The sequence below is a fragment of the Mchenga conophoros genome, linkage group LG17 (genome assembly GCF_057382185.1).
Source record: "Mchenga conophoros isolate Kocher_MC1m ecotype Shallow Benthic linkage group LG17, M_conophoros_male_GT1.1, whole genome shotgun sequence".
NCBI lineage: Eukaryota > Metazoa > Chordata > Actinopteri > Cichliformes > Cichlidae > Mchenga > Mchenga conophoros.
In genome coordinates, this window is record NC_140542.1 from 27,148,116 (window position 1) to 27,167,896 (window position 19,781).

Genomic DNA, 19,781 nt, shown 5'->3' on the forward strand with positions numbered 1-19,781 from the left:
ATAAGTGGCCAACTCTGTACTAGCAAAGTGTACCTAATGAAGTGGCTTTAGGGACATTGTTTTACAATGACCACGATGCGGTGCTTGTCTGTTAACTCGGACCTTATTATCTTGAATGAAGAAACAAACTAATGCTTACTATTCACGAATACATACAAGGTAGTAAATAACTGATGTTTCATTTTTCTGGAAGGACGCGATGCATTGTTGCCACCCACAGTCCAACACTGACCTCTCCTGGTGCTTTCTTGTAGCACGCCACACAATGACATCACTGCGTCCTCGGTTGCTAGGTAATTCTTCCGGAACGACCAAGCCCGTAACGACGTCCTTTAGTGGTTTTGAGACCTTTCCTTCTTTAAACGTGTCGCTAAAATTTTTTTTTAACGTAGTTACTAATCTGTGTACATGCAATTACATTTACATAACAAAGACTTTTATTGTGAAGAGGAGTTTGACTGTGCTGGGCGTTTTCGTCTCTGTCCAGCTTCACGTCGCCGGGATAATTAAAAAGCAGCTTGTTGGCGATTAAAACAGCTAGCATGGAGGTAGCTTTCAGTCGCTAGCTGCTTCTGCTGATGGTGTGTTTCGCTGTGAGTTTAGCTCAGGGACAGTTTGTGGGTATTGCATCACTGACCGGATGATGTCCGCCCAGCCTCTGCGGCAGCATCAGCAGCCCGGGGAGGATTCAGCAGCTTGCTAACAGAGCCAGCCCGGCTAGCTCATGCTGATGACTGGCTGTTTTCCTGGCATTGACTTTCAGGTAGTTCACTGGTGCAAAATGCTTTAGTTTCTTGTAAAAGAATGACATTTTTCAAATATATGTCTATGCATTGGTCCTGTCTGTCTGTGGTGCTTTTCTATGTGTTTACCTGTTGTTGTTTTTTTTTGTACTCCACCCTAGTGGGAGGCACCATGTCCGGTAAGGTTAAGTGGGTGACAGATATTGAGAAATCAGTGCTTATCAACAACTTTGAGAAAAGGGAATGGATTCAAGTTACAGAAAACGACGACTGGAATTTCTACTGGTAGGTTTTATATCTACAGCACACCTGCACCTGTCCAGCTTGGATAAATACATTCAATTGGCACATACACAGGCACATAAGTTCTTCCTGCTTATATGATGCAATTACAAGTAAAGGTCCTGCATTAAAAATCATACTTATAAAGTATTCATATGATTAATCTTGACCTCAATAGCGTGTTTAGATTTAAGCAAGGGCGTGCTTTAACTGGTTTACAACAGATATTGTTATGTAGGGTTAGGGTAGGGTTATGTAGGGTTAATAAAAAGTATAGTTATGGTAATCTTACAAATAAAGAAATAGCAGGGGGTCAGTAAGAAAAAAATCAGGAAAGGCTCTTTGATAACTGTCTGCTCCCAGAAGACATTTAAGAGGTGAGAGATCAGTTTTCTTCAGGGAGATCGTTCCAAAGGTTGGGAGGATTATTTGACATGTAGGCTCATGGGCTACTAAGAAGTCAGACGCATAACCAGACAAGAGGTCATAGTGTCACCCTGGACCTCCTCACCTGCATCAACTATTACCATATAATAAAGTTAATGGTGAGATTTTAAAATCTGCCCTCATATCTCCAGAGAGCCAGTGTAATGAGACTGGTACATGTGTCTCTGAGGTTAAAAGAAGAATCTGAAGGACTGTGAGATGATTAAGAGGATATGTAACTGTTTTTATAAAGCTGTCACAAAGAACTGGTATAAACCTGATCCTCTGAGTCTTAAAGGAAGGGAAATCTTTATGATGGAAAGGATGACGTTCTTGCTAAGGTCTGAAGGTCTAAAAGTGGAAGAAATGGATCATCTTTATGGGTGCTGAAGAAGATGTTGCCTTCTTATAAATTAGATGGTTATGGACACTTAGGACAGTATATGATTTGTTTAATTAAATAACATGGATCCTCAGCTATACAGTTCTTTTTGTAAGACTGAAAAACTGAAATTTAGGATCTAGGTTGGCAAATCAGATGCATATTTATCGTGAAAATATCAATTAATATATTTATTAGTGTGATACTCAATGTACCAAGTGTATTTTGAGCGGGTTATTTGTACCCACATGCAGGATGAGCATCCAGACCATCAGGAATGTGTTCAGCGTGGACACTGGTTACCGCCTGTCAGATGACCAGATGGTTAACCACTTCCCCAATCATTATGAGCTGACTAGGAAGGACCTGATGATCAAGAACATCAAACGCTATCGCAAGGAGCTGGAGAAAGAAAGCAGTCCGTTAGCGGAGAAAGACGAGAATGGAAAATACATATATCTGGGTACATGACTTGCTCCTATTTTGCCTCACAAAACTCAAAGAGGCACGCTGTTTTCTTCAATGAAACTGCTTTTTCTCTTTGTGCAGATTTCGTCCCGGTGACGTTCATGCTTCCTGCTGATTATAACCTCTTTGTGGAGGAGTTTCGTAAGAATCCATCCAGCACCTGGATAATGAAGCCCTGCGGGAAGGCCCAGGGGAAAGGCATCTTCCTCATTAACAAGCTGTCCCAGATTAAAAAGTGGTCGAGAGACAGCCGCACCTCAACGTGAGTTATCGTGTGACCAGACAGAAGCAGCAAGAAATATTGTGAGAAATTAGCATATCTCTAAATTTCCCATTACAAAAAGCCTCTATATAACTGTTCCCCTCTTGTTTTGTCAGATAGTCTCATCTAAGGAAGCTACAAAAGTTCTTTCTGGATTTGAACATATGCTAAATCTGTTTTATAGACAATTTCTTTCCTGGTAAATCTAAAATTGTTTGGTCACAGGCTGTCGTGTGCTGATGCCTGGCTGTGTCTTTGCCCCAGGTTTGTAGCAGCATCTAGTGGCAAGGAAGCTTATGTCATCTCTCTGTACATTGACAACCCTCTGCTGATAGGGGGGAAGAAGTTTGACCTGCGTCTTTATGTCCTGGTGACCACATATCGACCCCTGAAATGCTACATGTAAGCCTGTGATACTGTTGATGGGTTTTTTGATCATGTCAAAAACATCAGTATATAGGAGATGTTAAGAGGATTTTTTCCTGTTTTGTTAGTGGTTATTCTCAAACGTGCACACAAAAAACTGTTGTTTAATGCTCTCTCTCTCTGGCGTTCGACTTTCAGGTACAAGCTGGGCTTCTGCCGGTTCTGCACAGTGAAGTACACACCCAGCACCAGCGAACTGGACAACATGTTTGTGCACCTCACTAACGTGGCCATCCAAAAACATGGGGTAGGTCTGGTGGGGTTCACAGGAAGTAGTATAAAGCTTTTGTGTTAGCAACAGGGGACTTTCTGTTTCTCCATCTCTTGCTAGATCCTCATTGACTTGTAAATGTTCACATTTTATCCAAATCCACAGTCACGGTTTATAACACAGGGTTTCTGTTTGAAAATGCAATGTTTCAACACTTTCAGGAAATGTCACTACTTGGAAAATTGGTAGCTTGCCCATTGTTGAGAATAGTCTGAATTCTGCACATATAGCACATCTATGCACCTGCCTCACCACATTACAGGCAGTCCCTAACATGGCACAGAGTCAGGCCACTTTTAGCTTTCTGGGAGCTGGAGCTCAAACAGTTACTGCTGTATCACATTCTGTTGGAGGGATTCAGCACAGGCCTCTTTAAACTCAGGAAACTCTTTAAGAAAAAGATGTGCAATTTCAGCAGGACATCTCAGTTTTTCTACAAGATAAGAAATGTTGCTGTAGTAAATGTCAGCACACTTCTTAGAGCCTAAATTGTAAGATATACATGTCAAAGTTTCAGAAAAAGTTCTGGTAGCTCACTGCTCATACTATCCTGTAATTATGAAACAATGTTAATGTTAATTCACAGAATTTTCTTTTCTTACTGTGGATCTATCATAAAAAACAGGACTTTCTATAGTGAAACAAGAACTTTTCTGTCATTTAATTGTTTATCTCAATTACTTTAGTGTAGAATAATTGACCATAAAAGACCATAAAACTAGGAAAAGCAGTAAAACTCATGAAAATAAAACAACATTTATGCCCTACTTCATATTTTCCAAAGCTGTCCAGTGGGCCGAATTGGAGTTTGTGGGAGCTGGTTCAGGCCCCCGGGCCTTATGTTTGACACCTCTGCTTTAAATAAACTTCCTGTTTACACAGAATAGTTGAAACTGTTCTCTTGCCAAAACTGAGTGAGAAAACCCAATGGAATGATCTAATCGAGAATGATTTAACATAACTTTATGAAATAGTCCCTGGTTACAGATATTTGTGACTCTTGTAATGTGGTAATTTGTAACTCAAGTTACCACAATCATCAAGATCAACCTTCACTTTCTGTATTTCTGTGTCCAACCTTTATGTCATAAACAGAGTTAATAGTTGAGTGACCATTAGCACTTGCAGCATAAACAGTGTCAGTTGTACACTTGTCGTAAATACTTTGCTTTGACTGATTCTCTGATTGACCAAGAACCTTGGTTAGTCCGGGTTTGTGACAGCAGCTTCCTGTTGCTGAGCAAGTTCCTGATACTCAAGATAAGAAACATTTTGCATAACTTAACGCAAAAACATAACACCCGTGACTTTTGTGCAGCTCCAGACTTTGTCTGCCCCTAGCCCTCAGTGGCACGATGGTTGTATTCTGACTTCTAATCCTGCCTCAGAAGGGTGGCTGGATTCTGACTCATAAGAAGAAGGGAAGAGGGAATGAGGCACCTACTAATAGTCTCTGATCTGTTAACATCTTTTACTGTGCTGAATAACTATATATTTATATGTATAACTTCTTATTTATTGAGACACTCACTGAGCATTTTCAAGTCTAAAAAGTGATATGTGCGTATTTTGTAAAATAAATTTATACAATCATGATTAATTTCTACTTAGACTCTTTACCTTTGATGCAGGATGACTACAACCATGTCCATGGAGGGAAGTGGACGGTCAGTAACCTCCGTTTGTACTTAGAGAGCACCAGAGGAAAGGAGGTGACAAACAGGTTGTTTGACCAGATCCACTGGATCGTGGTGCAGTCACTGAAGGCTGTAGCTGTAAGTTGATGTGATGTTAGTTGTTTGTTTTTTTTAATAATATATTAAGAAGGTGTGTTCCTAATCCATATGATGTTTCGCTCATAGGTGACTCTATTAGGTAAACCTTGATAAGGTCAGGTTGGGCCCCCTTTTGCCTTGAGAACTTCCTTAATTCTTTGTGGCATAGATTTGTCAAACTGTTGGAAACAGCTTGACAAATCTTGCTTCATATTGACATTCTAGCAACAAACTGTTCTTGCAGATCAAACCAACAACCATGCCATGTTCAAAGGCACTTGAACTGAGGGATGACTGTGATGACAGCGGCTATATGTGCAGGCGGGACCGTGCGCGTGTCATCACACGTCATCTGCCTTACAGGCGTGATTAAAGGTTTCTTCAGCCAGGACACGCGAGGGCGTGATATCCCATTCTTATGTGTTGTACCGAGTGAATCGACTGAAAGGGAACTGTTCTTGCAGATCAAACCAACAACCATGCCATGTTCAAAGGCACTTCCTCATGCTAATGCTCAGTTTGGACTTCAGCAGGTCATCTTGACCCTGTGTTAATGCCTAAATGCATTGAGTTGCTGATTTGAGTTAACACAAAAATCCGAACAGCTGGACCTAATAAAATGGCCTGTGAATGTATTGTTACCTACCACCATATATTCTGCAGATCCTTTTTCAGTTTTCAGGCAACACCAGGAAGTTTAATGGTTTTTTTTTTTCTTATTACAGTTTTCACATGAAGTAACAGTTAATTGTGGAGAGTGCTGCTAAAGTAAACATATTGTCTGTGCATTTTTGCCAGTGTATATTATAAGATTATGATGCATATAAATTTAGTTCTTTAATTTCGCTCTGCAGTAACTTTTTGGCAACTTGGAGGGTTACAGTTCTCACGCAGCTTATCATCACCCTTAGATGTGGTTAGCTAACAGTTCCTAATTTAAACATCTGACAGAAGCTGTTTTCAAGCCACAGCGTTCACCCTGTGTAAAAGTTAATGTCTGATTTGTAACTGCTTAAGCTCAAACATTTTGAAACACACTGTTGCAAAGCCACCTGGTTGTGGTGATGGCTTTTTTGTTTTTAGAACAACTGCACAATCAGCCTAATGCACACTTCCTCTTTCTGCTAAGTGATTGGACTTGCTTCCTGTAAAGCCTCCATACCCGGGCCACTTTGTGTGCCTATAGTTATGACTGATTATTTTTTAACATCCTTCGTTGATGAATCGCTCAGTGCTGCATCAATAAGTTTCCACATGAAAGAATCACTCTTGAGAAGATCCCTCGTGCTAAATCACTCTCTGCTTTTCTGTCTCACAGCCTGTGATGAACAATGACAAGCACTGTTTCGAGTGTTACGGGTATGACATCATTATTGATGACAAGTTGAAGCCATGGCTTATTGAGGTAAGAAGTTTAAAAAAGGAATTAACAATTTAAAAAAGTGTTTTTCTTTACTTATTTTTCTTTCTTTTCTTTTTTTTTTGGCATATTTGAGTCCTTGATTACTTATCGGGGTTGCACAGTAACACCATGTTCCTTTCCTTAGATTGTCGAGTAAATTTGAATGCCCTTGAGGTATGCTTAGATGTGTATTCAAATGTGTGCTGAAGGTCTGCTTTTAACTCATGCAATGCTGCTGACAAGCACTGCTCAAAGGAGAGGGAACTGAGAATTGCCATGCAATACATTCTTTTGTTGTTACGGTATGAGACTTTCATATTTTGACAGCTGTACAATGTGTTGCTAGGTTTTGAGGCTAGGTCTGAGCTATTTATGTTCACAGACACCATTCTGCTCTATTTTGGGCAAAAACAAGTTGGTTGAAGGGCATAAAGGCTCCTCAGTGAGCAACTTGTGCCACAAACCTACTCAAGACCACGCTCTGTTGTTCATTAATCTTGCAGCTTCCTCTGTTACGCTACGAGGAGCTAAAGTAGGTCTTTGTGTTGCTGCCTTTCACATTGATGATAGAGTAACTGCTCCATCTCGTTCTCTGCACTCATGTAAATCTTCCACAGTGTATCTAATGTTCTAATGTAGCAGCTACACTTCCTGATAAAAGCTTCTCTGTAAAGACAGGAAGATATTAAAACAATCTGCTCCTACCTGTTTGGATCCCTGGGGTATTATTAAGCACTGCCTATTTGCTGCAAAAGCAGATCCATTTGCGCATGGTGCAACCCCCCCTTTAAATATAAATGTGGTTTTCTTGGTGTGATCCTCAGGTCAACGCCTCTCCCTCGTTGACATCCAGCACAGCCAATGACCGCATCCTTAAGTACAACCTCATCAATGACACCCTCAACATCGTAACACCCAATGGGGATATTCCAGACTGCCGCTGGAATCGGAGTCCGCCTAGAGAGGCCCTGGGCAACTATCAAATCCTGTGAGTGAACATGTCAATCATATTCAGGCCTTAAAGACCAAAATTGTATGAGAACTAATTTTATTTTTAAGTTCCACATTCACAAAGTGTATAGAAATGTGTCAAAGAAAGACAGCAGGGATGTAGACTAATGGCCACTGGGTATGGTTTATCTGTACAGAATATCTGGCCTTCAAACTACTTTTTGTTCAGGCTATACAGATACAGATATCATCAGTCATGAAAGGATTGTTGCTGTCTTCCTTCGATAGCTCAGGTGGTAGAGCAGAGGACCATAACATGGATGCAACGTCATATCCTTAGATAGTGGATTGGGTTGACGGTGTATCCGTGGCTATCCTCAGTCGCTGGTTCAAGTCCAGCTTGAAGGGAGATGTTAGTGAAATCCTCTTTTCCATAGAGGAGTGTCCATCTACATTGGATTTTACTATCTTACTTAGTTTTTAGCTCAAATCTGACTCAAACCAGAGGCTTTTAATATTGTGTGGTGCTCAGTTTAGTAATTAAAGTCAGACCACTTCTAAATATAGGAAAATACCAGTATATGTACATATATATATGTAGAGAGAGAGAGAGATAAAACTATAGTGTAAATAAATAAATAATTAAGTATAATCTTCTTAACTTGTAATAAAAGACTGACTTTTTTTCTAGGCGACCTGTTTGATAGCCAGTGCTTTGTGGATAAAATAGGTCGTCCTAATGAACGCTGTGTGTGTCTTCCTTCGATAGCTCAGCTGGTAGAGCAGAGGACCATAACATGGATGCAACGTCATATCCTTAGATAGTGGATTGGGTTGACGACGTATCCGTGGCTATCCTCAGTTGCTGGTTCAAGTCCAGCTTGAAGGGAGATGTGATTGAAATCCTCTTTTTCTCGGATGACTGATCAGTTCATTTACTGCCTAATAGAGCTCTTTTAACTGCTGCCCTTTTTTAGAGAATTGTTTTTGTCATATATTCGTGTAAAGATTTTGCTCTAGTGGAACTACTCCAGTGGGACACTGTGGACTAGCTCCCTTTGATAGCTCAGCTGGGAGAGCAGAGGACCACAACATGGATGCAACGTCATATCCTTAGATAGTGGATTGGGCTGACGGTGTATCCGTGGCTATCCTCAGTCGCTGGTTCAAGTCCAGCTTGAAGGGAGATGTGATTTAAATCCTCTTTTCCATAGAGGAGTGTCCATCTAAATTGGATTTTACTTTCTTACTTAGTTTTTAGCTCAAATCTGACTCAAACCAGAGGCTTTTAATAGTCTGTGGTGCTCAGTTTATTAATTACAGTCTGACCACTTCTAAATATAGGAAAATACCAGTATATGTACATATATATATGTAGAGAGAGAGAGAGATAAAACTATAGTGTAAATAAATAAATAATTAAGTATAATCTTCTGAACTTGTAAAAAAAGACTGACTTTTTTTCTAAGCGACCTGTTTGATAACCAGTGCTTTGTGGATAAAATAGGTCGTCCTAATGAACTCTGTGTGTGTGTCTTCCTTTGATAGCTCAGCTGGTAGAGCAGAGGACCATAACATGGATACAACGTCATATCCTTAGATAGTGGATTGGGCTGACGGTGTATCTGTGGCTATCCTCAGTCGCTGGTTCAAGTCCAGCTTGAAGGGAGATGTGATTGAAATCCTCTTTTTCTCGGATGACTGATCAGTTCATTTACTGCCTAATAGAGCTCTTTTAACTGCTGCCCTTTTTTAGAGAATTGTTTTTGTCATATATTCGTGTAAAGATTTTGCTCTAGTGGAACTACTCCAGTGGGACACTGTGGACTAGCTCCCTTTGATAGCTCAGCTGATAGAGCAGAGGACCACAACACGGATGCAACGTCATATCCTTAGGTAGTGGATTGGGCTGACGGTGTATCCGTGGCTATCCTCAGTCGCTGGTTCAAGTCCAGCTTGAAGGGAGATTTTTGTGAAATCCTCTTTTCCATAGAGCAGTGTCCATCTACATTGGATTTTACTTTCTAAGTAACTTTGTTACTTCAGTTTTCAGCTCAAATCTGACTCAAACCAGAGGCTTTTAATAGTGTGTGGTGCTCAGCTTATTAATTACAGTCTGACCACTTCTAAATATAGGAAAATACCAGTATATGTACATATATATATGTAGAGAGAGAGAGAGATAAAACTATAGTGTAAATAAATAAATAATTAAGTATAATCTTCTGAACTTGTAATAAAAGACTGACTTTTTTTCTAAGCCACCTGTTTGATAACCAGTGCTTTGTGGATAAAATAGGTCATCCTAATGAACGCTGTGTGTGTGTCTTCCTTCGATAGCTCAGCTGGTAGAGCAGAGGACCATAACATGGATACAACGTCATATCCTTAGATAGTGGATTGGGTTGACAACGTATCCGTGGCTATCCTCAGTCGCTGGTTCAAGTCCAGCTTGAAGGGAGATGTTAGTGAAATCCTCTTTTTCTCGGATGACTGATCAGTTCATTTACTGCCTAATAGAGCTCTTTTAACTGCTGCCCTTTTTTAGAGAATTGTTTTTGTCATATATTCGTGTAAAGATTTTGCTCTAGTGGAACTACTCCAGTGGGACACTGTGGGCTAGCTCCCTTTGATAGCTCACCTGGTAGAGCAGAGGACCACAACACGGATGCAACGTCATATCCTTAGATAGTGGATTGGGCTGACGGTGTATCCGTGGCTATCCTCAGTCGCTGGTTCAAGTCCAGCTTGAAGGGAGATGTTAGTGAAATCCTCTTTTCCATAGAGCAGTGTCCATCTAAATTGGATTTTACTTTCTTACTTAGTTTTTAGCTCAAATCTGACTCAAACCAGAGCCTTTTAATATTGTGTGGTGCTCAGTTTAGTAATTAAAGTCAGACCACTTCTAAATATAGGAAAATACCAGTATATGTACATATATATATGTAGAGAGAGAGAGATAAAACTATAGTGTAAATAAATAAATAATTAAGTATAATCTTCTGAACTTGTAATAAAAGACTGACTTTTTTTCTAAGCCACCTGTTTGATAACCAGTGCTTTGTGGATAAAATAGGTCGTCCTAATAAGAGCTGTGTGTGTGTCTTCCTTTGATAGCTCAACTGGTAGAGCAGAGGACCATAACATGGATACAACGTCATATCCTTAGATAGTGGATTGGGTTGACGACGTATCCGTGGCTATCCTCAGTCGCTGGTTCAAGTCCAGCTTGAAGGGAGATGTGATTGAAATCCTCTTTTTCTCGGATGACTGATCAGTTCATTTACTGCCTAATAGAGCTCTTTTAACTGCTGCCCTTTTTTAGAGAATTGTTTTTGTCATATATTCGTGTAAAGATTTTGCTCTAGTGGAACTACTCCAGTGGGACACTGTGGGATAGCTCAGCTGATAGAGCAGAGGACCATAACATGGATGCAACGTCATATCCTTAGATAGTGGATTGGGCTGACGGTGTATCCGTGGCTATCCTCAGTCGCTGGTTCAAGTCCAGCTTGAAGGGAGATGTGATTTAAATCCTCTTTTCCATAGAGGAGTGTCCATCTAAATTGGATTTTACTTTCTTACTTAGTTTTTAGCTCAAATCTGACTCAAACCAGAGGCTTTTAATAGTCTGTGGTGCTCAGTTTATTAATTACAGTCTGACCACTTCTAAATATAGGAAAATACCAGTATATGTACATATATATATGTAGAGAGAGAGAGAGATAAAACTATAGTGTAAATAAATAAATAATTAAGTATAATCTTCTGAACTTGTAATAAAAGACTGACTTTTTTTCTAAGCCACCTGTTTGATAACCAGTGCTTTGTGGATAAAATAGGTCGTCCTAATAAGAGCTGTGTGTGTGTCTTCCTTCGATAGCTCAGCTGGTAGAGCAGAGGACCATAACATGGATACAACGTCATATCCTTAGATAGTGGATTGGCTTGACGATGTATCCGTGGCTATCCTCAGTCGCTGGTTCAAGTCCAGCTTGAAGGGAGATGTTAGTGAAATCCTCTTTTTCTCGGATGACTGATCAGTTCATTTACTGCCTAATAGAGCTCTTTTAACTGCTGCCCTTTTTTAGAGAATTGTTTTTGTCATATATTCGTGTAAAGATTTTGCTCTAGTGGAACTACTCCAGTGGGACACTGTGGGCTAGCTCCCTTTGATAGCTCACCTGGTAGAGCAGAGGACCATAACATGGATGCAACGTCATATCCTTAGATAGTGGATTGGGCTGACGTCGTATCCGTGGCTATCCTTAGTCGCTGGTTCAAGTCCAGCTTGAAGGGAGATGTTTGTGAAATCCTCTTTTCCATAGAGCAGTGTCCATCTACATTGGATTTTACTTTCTAAGTAACTTTGTTACTTCAGTTTTCAGCTCAAATCTGACTCAAACCAGAGGCTTTTAATAGTGTGTGGTGCTCAGCTTATTAATTACAGTCTGACCACTTCTAAATATAGGAAAATACCAGTATATGTACATATATATATGTAGAGAGAGAGAGAGATAAAACTATAGTGTAAATAAATAAATAATTAAGTATAATCTTCTGAACTTGTAATAAAAGACTGACTTTTTTTCTAAGCCACCTGTTTGATAACCAGTGCTTTGTGGATAAAATAGGTCGTCCTAATGAACGCTGTGTGTGTCTTCCTTCGATAGCTCAGCTGGTAGAGCAGAGGACCATAACATGGATACAACGTCATATCCTTAGATAGTGGATTGGCTTGATGGCGTATCCGTGGCTATCCTCAGTCGCTGGTTCAAGTCCAGCTTGAAGGGAGATGTTAGTGAAATCCTCTTTTTCTCGGATCACTGATCAGTTCATTTACTGCCTAATAGAGCTCTTTTAACTGCTGCCCCTTTTAGAGAATAGTTTTTGTCATATATTCGTGTAAAGATTTTGCTCTAGTGGAACTACTCCAGTGGGACACTGTGGACTAGCTCCCTTTGATAGCTCAGCTGGTAGAGCAGAGGACCATAACATGGATGCAACGTCATTTCCTTAGATAGTGGATTGGGCTGACGTCGTATCCGTGGCTATCCTTAGTCGCTGGTTCAAGTCCAGCTTGAAGGGAGATGTGATTTAAATCCTCTTTTCCATAGAGGAGTGTCCATCTAAATTGGATTTTACTTTCTTACTTAGTTTTTAGCTCAAATCTGACTCAAACCAGAGGCTTTTAATAGTGTGTGGTGCTCAGCTTATTAATTACAGTCTGACCACTTCTAAATATAGGAAAATACCAGTATATGTACATATATATATGTAGAGAGAGAGAGAGATAAAACTATAGTGTAAATAAATAAATAATTAAGTATAATCTTCTGAACTTGTAATAAAAGACTGACTTTTTTTCTAAGCCACCTGTTTGATAACCAGTGCTTTGTGGATAAAATAGGTCGTCCTAATGAACTCTGTGTGTGTGTCTTCCTTCGATAGCTCAGCTGGTAGAGCAGAGGACCATAACATGGATACAACGTCATATCCTTAGATAGTGGATTGGGTTGACGACGTATCCGTGGCTATCCTCAGTCGCTGGTTCAAGTCCAGCTTGAAGGGAGATGTGATTGAAATCCTCTTTTTCTCGGATGACTGATCAGTTCATTTACTGCCTAATAGAGCTCTTTTAACTGCTGCCCTTTTTTAGAGAATTGTTTTTGTCATATATTCGTGTAAAGATTTTGCTCTAGTGGAACTACTCCAGTGGGACACTGTGGGCTAGCTCCCTTTGATAGCTCAGCTGGTAGAGCAGAGGACCACAACATGGATGCAACGTCATATCCTTAGATAGTGGATTGGGCTGACGGTGTATCCGTGGCTATCCTCAGTCGCTGGTTCAAGTCCAGCTTGAAGGGAGATGTGATTTAAATCCTCTTTTCCATAGAGGAGTGTCCATCTAAATTGGATTTTACTTTCTTACTTAGTTTTTAGCTCAAATCTGACTCAAACCAGAGGCTTTTAATAGTCTGTGGTGCTCAGTTTATTAATTACAGTCTGACCACTTCTAAATATAGGAAAATACCAGTATATGTACATATATATATGTAGAGAGAGAGAGAGATAAAACTATAGTGTAAATAAATAAATAATTAAGTATAATCTTCTGAACTTGTAATAAAAGACTGACTTTTTTTCTAAGCGACCGGTTTGATAACCAGTGCTTTGTGGATAAAATAGGTCGTCCTAATGAACGCTGTGTGTGTCTTCCTTCGATAGCTCAACTGGTAGAGCAGAGGACCATAACATGGATACAACGTCATATCCTTAGATAGTGGATTGGGTTGACGATGTATCCGTGGCTATCCTCAGTCGCTGGTTCAAGTCCAGCTTGAAGGGAGATGTTAGTGAAATCCTCTTTTTCTCGGATCACTGATCAGTTCATTTACTGCCTAATAGAGCTCTTTTAACTGCTGCCCCTTTTAGAGAATAGTTTTTGTCATATATTCGTGTAAAGATTTTGCTCTAGTGGAACTACTCCAGTGGGACACTGTGGGCTAGCTCCCTTTGATAGCTCAGCTGATAGAGCAGAGGACCACAACACGGATGCAACGTCATATCCTTAGGTAGTGGATTGGGCTGACGGTGTATCCGTGGCTATCCTCAGTCGCTAGTTCAAGTCCAGCTTGAAGGGAGATGTTAGTGAAATCCTCTTTTCCATAGAGGATTGTCCATCTAAATTGGATTTTACTTTCTTACTTAGTTTTTAGCTCAAATCTGACTCAAACCAGAGGCTTTTAATAGTCTGTGGTGCTCAGTTTATTAATTACAGTCTGACCACTTCTAAATATAGGAAAATACCAGTATATGTACATATATATATGTAGAGAGAGAGAGAGATAAAACTATAGTGTAAATAAATAAATAATTAAGTATAATCTTCTGAACTTGTAATAAAAGACTGACTTTTTTTCTAAGCGACCGGTTTGATAACCAGTGCTTTGTGGATAAAATAGGTCATCCTAATGAACGCTGTGCGTGTGTCTTCCTTCAATAGCTCAGCTGGTAGAGCAGAGGACCATAACATGGATACAACGTCATATCCTTAGATAGTGGATTGGGTTGACGATGTATCCGTGGCTATCCTCAGTCGCTGGTTCAAGTCCAGCTTGAAGGGAGATGTTAGTGAAATCCTCTTTTTCTCGGATCACTGATCAGTTCATTTACTGCCTAATAGAGCTCTTTTAACTGCTGCCCCTTTTAGAGAATAGTTTTTGTCATATATTCGTGTAAAGATTTTGCTCTAGTGGAACTACTCCAGTGGGACACTGTGGGATAGCTCCCTTTGATAGCTCAGCTGATAGAGCAGAGGACCACAACACGGATGCAACGTCATATCCTTAGATAGTGGATTGGGCTGACGGTGTATCCGTGGCTATCCTCAGTCGCTGGTTCAAGTCCAGCTTGAAGGGAGATGTTAGTGAAATCCTCTTTTCCATAGAGGAGTGTCCATCTAAATTGGATTTTACTTTCTTACTTAGTTTTTAGCTCAAATCTGACTCAAACCAGAGGCTTTTAATAGTGTGTGGTGCTCAGCTTATTAATTACAGTCTGACCACTTCTAAATATAGGAAAATACCAGTATATGTACATATATATATGTAGAGAGAGAGAGAGATAAAACTATAGTGTAAATAAATAAATAATTAAGTATAATCTTCTGAACTTGTAATAAAAGACTGACTTTTTTTCTAAGCCACCTGTTTGATAACCAGTGCTTTGTGGATAAAATAGGTCGTCCTAATGAACTCTGTGTGTGTGTCTTCCTTCGATAGCTCAACTGGTAGAGCAGAGGACCATAACATGGATACAACGTCATATCCTTAGATAGTGGATTGGGTTGACGACGTATCCGTGGCTATCCTCAGTCGCTGGTTCAAGTCCAGCTTGAAGGGAGATGTGATTGAAATCCTCTTTTTCTCGGATGACTGATCAGTTCATTTACTGCCTAATAGAGCTCTTTTAACTGCTGCCCTTTTTTAGAGAATTGTTTTTGTCATATATTCGTGTAAAGATTTTGCTCTAGTGGAACTACTCCAGTGGGACACTGTGGACTAGCTCCCTTTGATAGCTCACCTGGTAGAGCAGAGGACCATAACATGGATACAACGTCATATCCTTAGATAGTGGATTGGGCTGACGGCGTATCCGTGGCTATCCTCAGTCGCTGGTTCAAGTCCAGCTTGAAGGGAGATGTTTGTGAAATCCTCTTTTCCATAGAGGAGTGTCCATCTCTTTTTCTCGGATCACTGATCAGTTCATTTACTGCCTAATAGAGCCCTTTTAACTGCTGCCCTTTTTAGAGAATTGTGCTTGTCATATATTCGTGTAAAGATTTTGCTCTAGTGGAACTCCTCCAGTGGGACACTGTGGACTGGCTTCCTTCGATAGCTCTCTTGGTAGAGCGCTGGACTAACATGGGAAGCTTTAGGTCACTGGTTTAAACCTGCATCAAAGGAGGCTGTTGATTTAACTAATGGATATCTAGATAGATTTTTACATGAATGTTAACTCCATATTTCACTCTTTGGTATTAAATATTTATTTAACAGAATGTATTTGCACACCTTGAATCCCATTACATAAGCAGAACTCCACTGGAATATCTGTTTGGTACTGCTTAACTAGTCAACATACTGTATGCAGCATTGAGCCCATAGCTTATACTCATTAACTACTTGTTATGTGTAGTTAATACATATAATTAACACACATATTAACACATGATTTTGTAGTCAATCATGAATGTTGGTGACTTTTGATGGACCAGTGTTTGTGAATAAAATAGGTCGTCCTAATGAGCTATGTGTGTGTGGCTTGCTTCAATAGCTCAGTTGGTAGACCAGAGGACCATAACATGGTTATTAAGTCATAATCTTAGGTAGTAGATTATGCTGGCGTTGTATCCTTAGTTGCTGGTTCAAATCCAGCTCGAAGGAAAATGTTAGCAAAGCCGTGAAATTTTCTTTTCAGTTCCACTACTGTGATTTTTAACTACTGAACTTTTTGCTGAATCGTGCTTATCATATAATCATGTTAAGATGTTGTTTTAGTGCGACTACTTCAGTGGGGCATTGCACAGGGTTTGCCTTCGTTAGCTCAGTTGGTATTATGCAGGACTGTAGTGGGTTACTTGTAAATTTTTACGCAACTGGTTAAAGTCTTGCTTGAAGGAACCCTTTTTGTTATTATTAACTAGTCAAGACACGGTTTACTGCAATAAGCCTATACTACTACTCCTGACACACCACAACATCAAGCCCACTCAAAATAATTTCTCCCCATGAATTCCTGTGAACCAGTGGAAAATACCAGCTTTATGTCTTTATATGTCTGAATTTCTTCCATTTTTTTCATTACAAATTTCACAAGAGCATTTTAGAAGTGGAGGTTTACTCCGTATAAGGTCTTTTATTTTGAAAGCTGAGCAGCTTCTTTATTCTGTTCCTGTGTCTGACTTTCTGCCCTCTTCTTCTGCTCTGCAGTTATCTGTAAAAAACAAAACAAAACCAAAAAACAGTATCAGTGTCTGGGCTTGTCAAACATAATAAGACCAAATAAACCAAACTTAAGAAGGTAATTATGCCAGTTTTGAACCTATGGAATTTATCTAAACACTCACTACAATCCTCTGCTCTTCCAGCTGAGCCATTAGAGTGATGCTGCATAGAGTTTCAAATACAGCTGTTGTGCACAATACGGGGGTGTTGTTTCAGGAAATCCCTTTGCTTACACATTCACTGAACATCCACTGTTTCTGTGTCATCAGGTATGACGAAGAGCAGGCGCAGAGCGAGAATGCTGAGCGTGACCTGCGGAGCCGTTCCGGTCAGTCACTTGGGTCAAAGGGCACCAAGGGGAGTGCAGGCGTTCGCCCTACTGCCGCCACCTGGAAGTGAAGCGATAATTTTTCCCTAAAATTTACTTCCTGTACAACACTCCAGGGACCTTCTGTGGTGAACCACTTGGACTTCTTTTTTTTTAAGCACATTGGACAGATGCTCCCTCCGTCCAGATTTCACTGACTGTGGCACAGGGAGCAATGGCACTGCTGCTCAGTGGAGAAAAATCAGCTATGTGCTCACATTGAGAAGGTTGAAAAGCTTGTGTTTGTCACTGTTTATATGAATGTAAAACAAAATAAGTGGAACTGACAGTGCTCTGACAGGTTTAAGGTCAAATCAAGTAGGTCAAATATCACATACAGCAGCGGTTTCCACAATTAAGACAAGTGCTGATGAAATCTTCGGAGATGGACATGAAGGATTACTATGCATGACATTGGATTGCTGACACTTTAACTTGACCTTCCACACCGGTGCTAATGAGAACATACACTGTATGGTAATGAAGTGGTATAAAGTTATCAAATAGAAGTGATTTAAAGATTTAATTTATTAAAAGGCAGTCGATAGGCAGAATTAGCAGTACTAAATGTTAACAGACTTTATTAATTTTTTGTACGTTCATTATCAGTATGTTTTGCGGGGTTTTGATGATTGTATTCCTCTTGCACTTTATTTCTTTACATGTGCTTTAAAAAGTATGTCTCATTTCGAGTCTGACCCGTTGTCACATCTGCTGAAAATTTAAATGCTAATTATATGTGTTGGGATGTTTTCTTATTGCCTGCTCATTTCCTTCAACTACTAAAAAACTGAAACACTGATGAAGAGTTATCGTCCATCTTTCTGATAACTGGATTTGGGGCTAAATGATATTGGCGACAAGCTGAGAAATAAATCTTGGTCTTTTAAAATAAAGTTACAAAACTCCCTCTTACCTTACTGATTCTGTTTTGGGCTGCTGCTAACATTTTTTCTGTAATTTTTTACTTTTTCCATGAATTCACTAATGACTTTGCCTGTGAAATGATATAAGATGTATTAAAATGAATTACAGAAGGTGTAACTTGAAAAGGTTTTCAAAAGTTCTGCATTTATTACTACTTCCACTTCTAATTCAAGTCAACAATCAGGAGTATTATCCATGATCATTTTCTCCAAATAGCAACGAAAAGACAGTGAAAGGGTTTAGAGAATAGTGTCTGCCATCAAATTGTGATTAAACAAGGTTGAAACAGTATGATTCAGCTCTGTCCTGACACAGTGTCCTTTGTGCTGTTTTCTGTGTAATTAAATGCTGCTTTTCTTTAGTTGCATTATTTGTGCGGAGTCATGATTTGAAATAACAAGCTGTGTAAAAAAGTACACCTTTCTTTACTTTACTAAATTCATTCTGTTTAAATAAAAAGCTGTCAGGTTACTGTTAGGGGGAGGGTTGTAGTCTTTGTTGAAAATAAATGTGTAATCTAGAGAATAATCAGAGGTCAAGCCTTCAAAAAGCCTAAGACCTATATGTTCTTGCTGTTGCCACAGCAGCAAAGCAGGTCTCTGCATGGTACTGTTTTTTGGTTATCAGCAGGTTGTCAAGTGGTGTAAGCTGTACATGCTGTGGCCTGTGATTTCTGACTGAAGTCCCCAAAGTAAACACTCTGTTTTTACGAACCAAATTTAAATTTAGAAACCAAATTTACTGGAAGGTTAGGTTCCCACGGCTGCTTGTCTTTAACCCCTTTACAAACTTTTGTGAACAATACATGAACAGAAACTCCTTTAAATGTTTTTTGCTTTTATATTTCAATAAAATATCGTACTGTTGATGCGCTGATAAACAGTTATGGTTGCAATTTGTCAATTTGTGTGTATTGACCCTTCAACAATAAGAGCAGTCAGTTTATTTGCATGTCATATGTCATCTGCTGGTGTGAAAGAAATTTATTGTTCATTGGAAAGTGACCATTGCACATCTCTGTTAATCATATCTTAGCTCAAGTTACAGAATTAGTCAATGGGCTTTACATGTGTTATTTTGGTGGAAGCACAAGGCGGTTATAACTTCCTATTTCTGAAAAGCCATCTGTGGTTGTTTATTTTTTTTTAATCATCTTTCATTGATAATATTTTCTCACGGATTCATTATCTGAATAAATATTTGTAAGAGGATGAAAAAAACATGCCTCCTCCGATTCCACAGTGTACTTTCTGATTTTCAGAGGAGAATTTGTGTCATTCTGTTGCTGATTCATTTTAATAAAAAAAAAAAACATGGATATCGTCAGCAGCGATACATAGGAACAGAGGCCAGCAGCACCCAGTTCTCATATCTGGTGAGATTTAATTAGAGTCCCCCCCCAAAATTACCCCAAACAGCAGTAGATGTGCTATATTGTTGGCTCTTTGTACCTCCGTATCTATTGTTTTCAGATGACATGGTCTGGAGCGCCACAGACCTCACAGTGGGAACTACTAACTTTTCATAAATAGTAATCTAAAAAAGTTTTCTGGGGAATGTGACGTCAGAATGCGCGTCTCGCTCGTTTGC

General features: G+C 39.6%; 1 protein-coding gene and 12 non-coding genes across 16 annotated transcripts; all 13 read left to right on the top strand.

The window, feature by feature from the left end:
* The first annotated feature begins 314 nt into the window (after positions 1 to 314).
* On the top strand, positions 315 to 18,066 carry ttll1 (tubulin tyrosine ligase-like family, member 1). 4 transcript variants are annotated; one of them, XM_085252285.1, is made up of 10 exons: positions 315 to 763; positions 905 to 1,028; positions 2,088 to 2,296; positions 2,383 to 2,563; positions 2,828 to 2,965; positions 3,128 to 3,236; positions 4,892 to 5,035; positions 6,354 to 6,440; positions 7,262 to 7,425; positions 17,167 to 18,066. In XM_085252285.1, exons 2-10 carry the CDS (start codon positions 916 to 918, stop codon positions 17,294 to 17,296), a joined length of 1,275 nt encoding a protein of 424 aa, XP_085108411.1. In that variant the 5' UTR covers positions 315 to 763; positions 905 to 915; the 3' UTR covers positions 17,297 to 18,066. The 4 variants fall into 4 exon arrangements, with proteins under 4 accessions (XP_085108411.1, XP_085108413.1, XP_085108412.1 ...); XM_085252287.1 differs by lacking the exon at positions 17,167 to 18,066 and adding an exon at positions 8,937 to 9,644; XM_085252286.1 differs by lacking the exon at positions 17,167 to 18,066 and adding an exon at positions 8,158 to 8,873.
* On the top strand, positions 7,667 to 7,796 carry trnay-aua (transfer RNA tyrosine (anticodon AUA)). Its single transcript has 2 exons — positions 7,667 to 7,703; positions 7,762 to 7,796. It is a non-coding gene; the product is annotated as a tRNA-Tyr (tRNA).
* trnay-aua (transfer RNA tyrosine (anticodon AUA)) lies at positions 8,148 to 8,277 on the top strand. The gene is made up of 2 exons: positions 8,148 to 8,184; positions 8,243 to 8,277. It is a non-coding gene; the product is annotated as a tRNA-Tyr (tRNA).
* trnay-aua (transfer RNA tyrosine (anticodon AUA)) lies at positions 8,927 to 9,056 on the top strand. The gene is made up of 2 exons: positions 8,927 to 8,963; positions 9,022 to 9,056. It is a non-coding gene; the product is annotated as a tRNA-Tyr (tRNA).
* On the top strand, positions 9,719 to 9,848 carry trnay-aua (transfer RNA tyrosine (anticodon AUA)). Its single transcript has 2 exons — positions 9,719 to 9,755; positions 9,814 to 9,848. It is a non-coding gene; the product is annotated as a tRNA-Tyr (tRNA).
* Positions 11,262 to 11,391, top strand: trnay-aua (transfer RNA tyrosine (anticodon AUA)). Its single transcript has 2 exons — positions 11,262 to 11,298; positions 11,357 to 11,391. It is a non-coding gene; the product is annotated as a tRNA-Tyr (tRNA).
* On the top strand, positions 12,052 to 12,181 carry trnay-aua (transfer RNA tyrosine (anticodon AUA)). Its single transcript has 2 exons — positions 12,052 to 12,088; positions 12,147 to 12,181. It is a non-coding gene; the product is annotated as a tRNA-Tyr (tRNA).
* Positions 12,347 to 12,476, top strand: trnay-aua (transfer RNA tyrosine (anticodon AUA)). Its single transcript has 2 exons — positions 12,347 to 12,383; positions 12,442 to 12,476. It is a non-coding gene; the product is annotated as a tRNA-Tyr (tRNA).
* trnay-aua (transfer RNA tyrosine (anticodon AUA)) lies at positions 12,830 to 12,959 on the top strand. The gene is made up of 2 exons: positions 12,830 to 12,866; positions 12,925 to 12,959. It is a non-coding gene; the product is annotated as a tRNA-Tyr (tRNA).
* On the top strand, positions 13,126 to 13,255 carry trnac-aca (transfer RNA cysteine (anticodon ACA)). The gene is made up of 2 exons: positions 13,126 to 13,162; positions 13,221 to 13,255. It is a non-coding gene; the product is annotated as a tRNA-Cys (tRNA).
* On the top strand, positions 13,607 to 13,736 carry trnay-aua (transfer RNA tyrosine (anticodon AUA)). Its single transcript has 2 exons — positions 13,607 to 13,643; positions 13,702 to 13,736. It is a non-coding gene; the product is annotated as a tRNA-Tyr (tRNA).
* On the top strand, positions 14,385 to 14,514 carry trnay-aua (transfer RNA tyrosine (anticodon AUA)). The gene is made up of 2 exons: positions 14,385 to 14,421; positions 14,480 to 14,514. It is a non-coding gene; the product is annotated as a tRNA-Tyr (tRNA).
* trnay-aua (transfer RNA tyrosine (anticodon AUA)) lies at positions 15,163 to 15,292 on the top strand. Its single transcript has 2 exons — positions 15,163 to 15,199; positions 15,258 to 15,292. It is a non-coding gene; the product is annotated as a tRNA-Tyr (tRNA).
* Positions 18,067 to 19,781: the final 1,715 nt, after the last annotated feature.

Excerpts from the sequence above, each read along its gene's own strand:
- ttll1 (XM_085252285.1), top strand. The coding sequence starts at position 916 with ATGTCCGGTAAGGTTAAGTGGGTGACAGATATTGAGAAATCAGTGCTT. Across the intron at positions 2,564-2,827 it reads AGAGACAGCCGCACCTCAAC|GTTTGTAGCAGCATCTAGTG; the intron begins GTGAGTTATCGT and ends TCTTTGCCCCAG. Across the intron at positions 5,036-6,353 it reads AGTCACTGAAGGCTGTAGCT|CCTGTGATGAACAATGACAA; the intron begins GTAAGTTGATGT and ends TCTGTCTCACAG.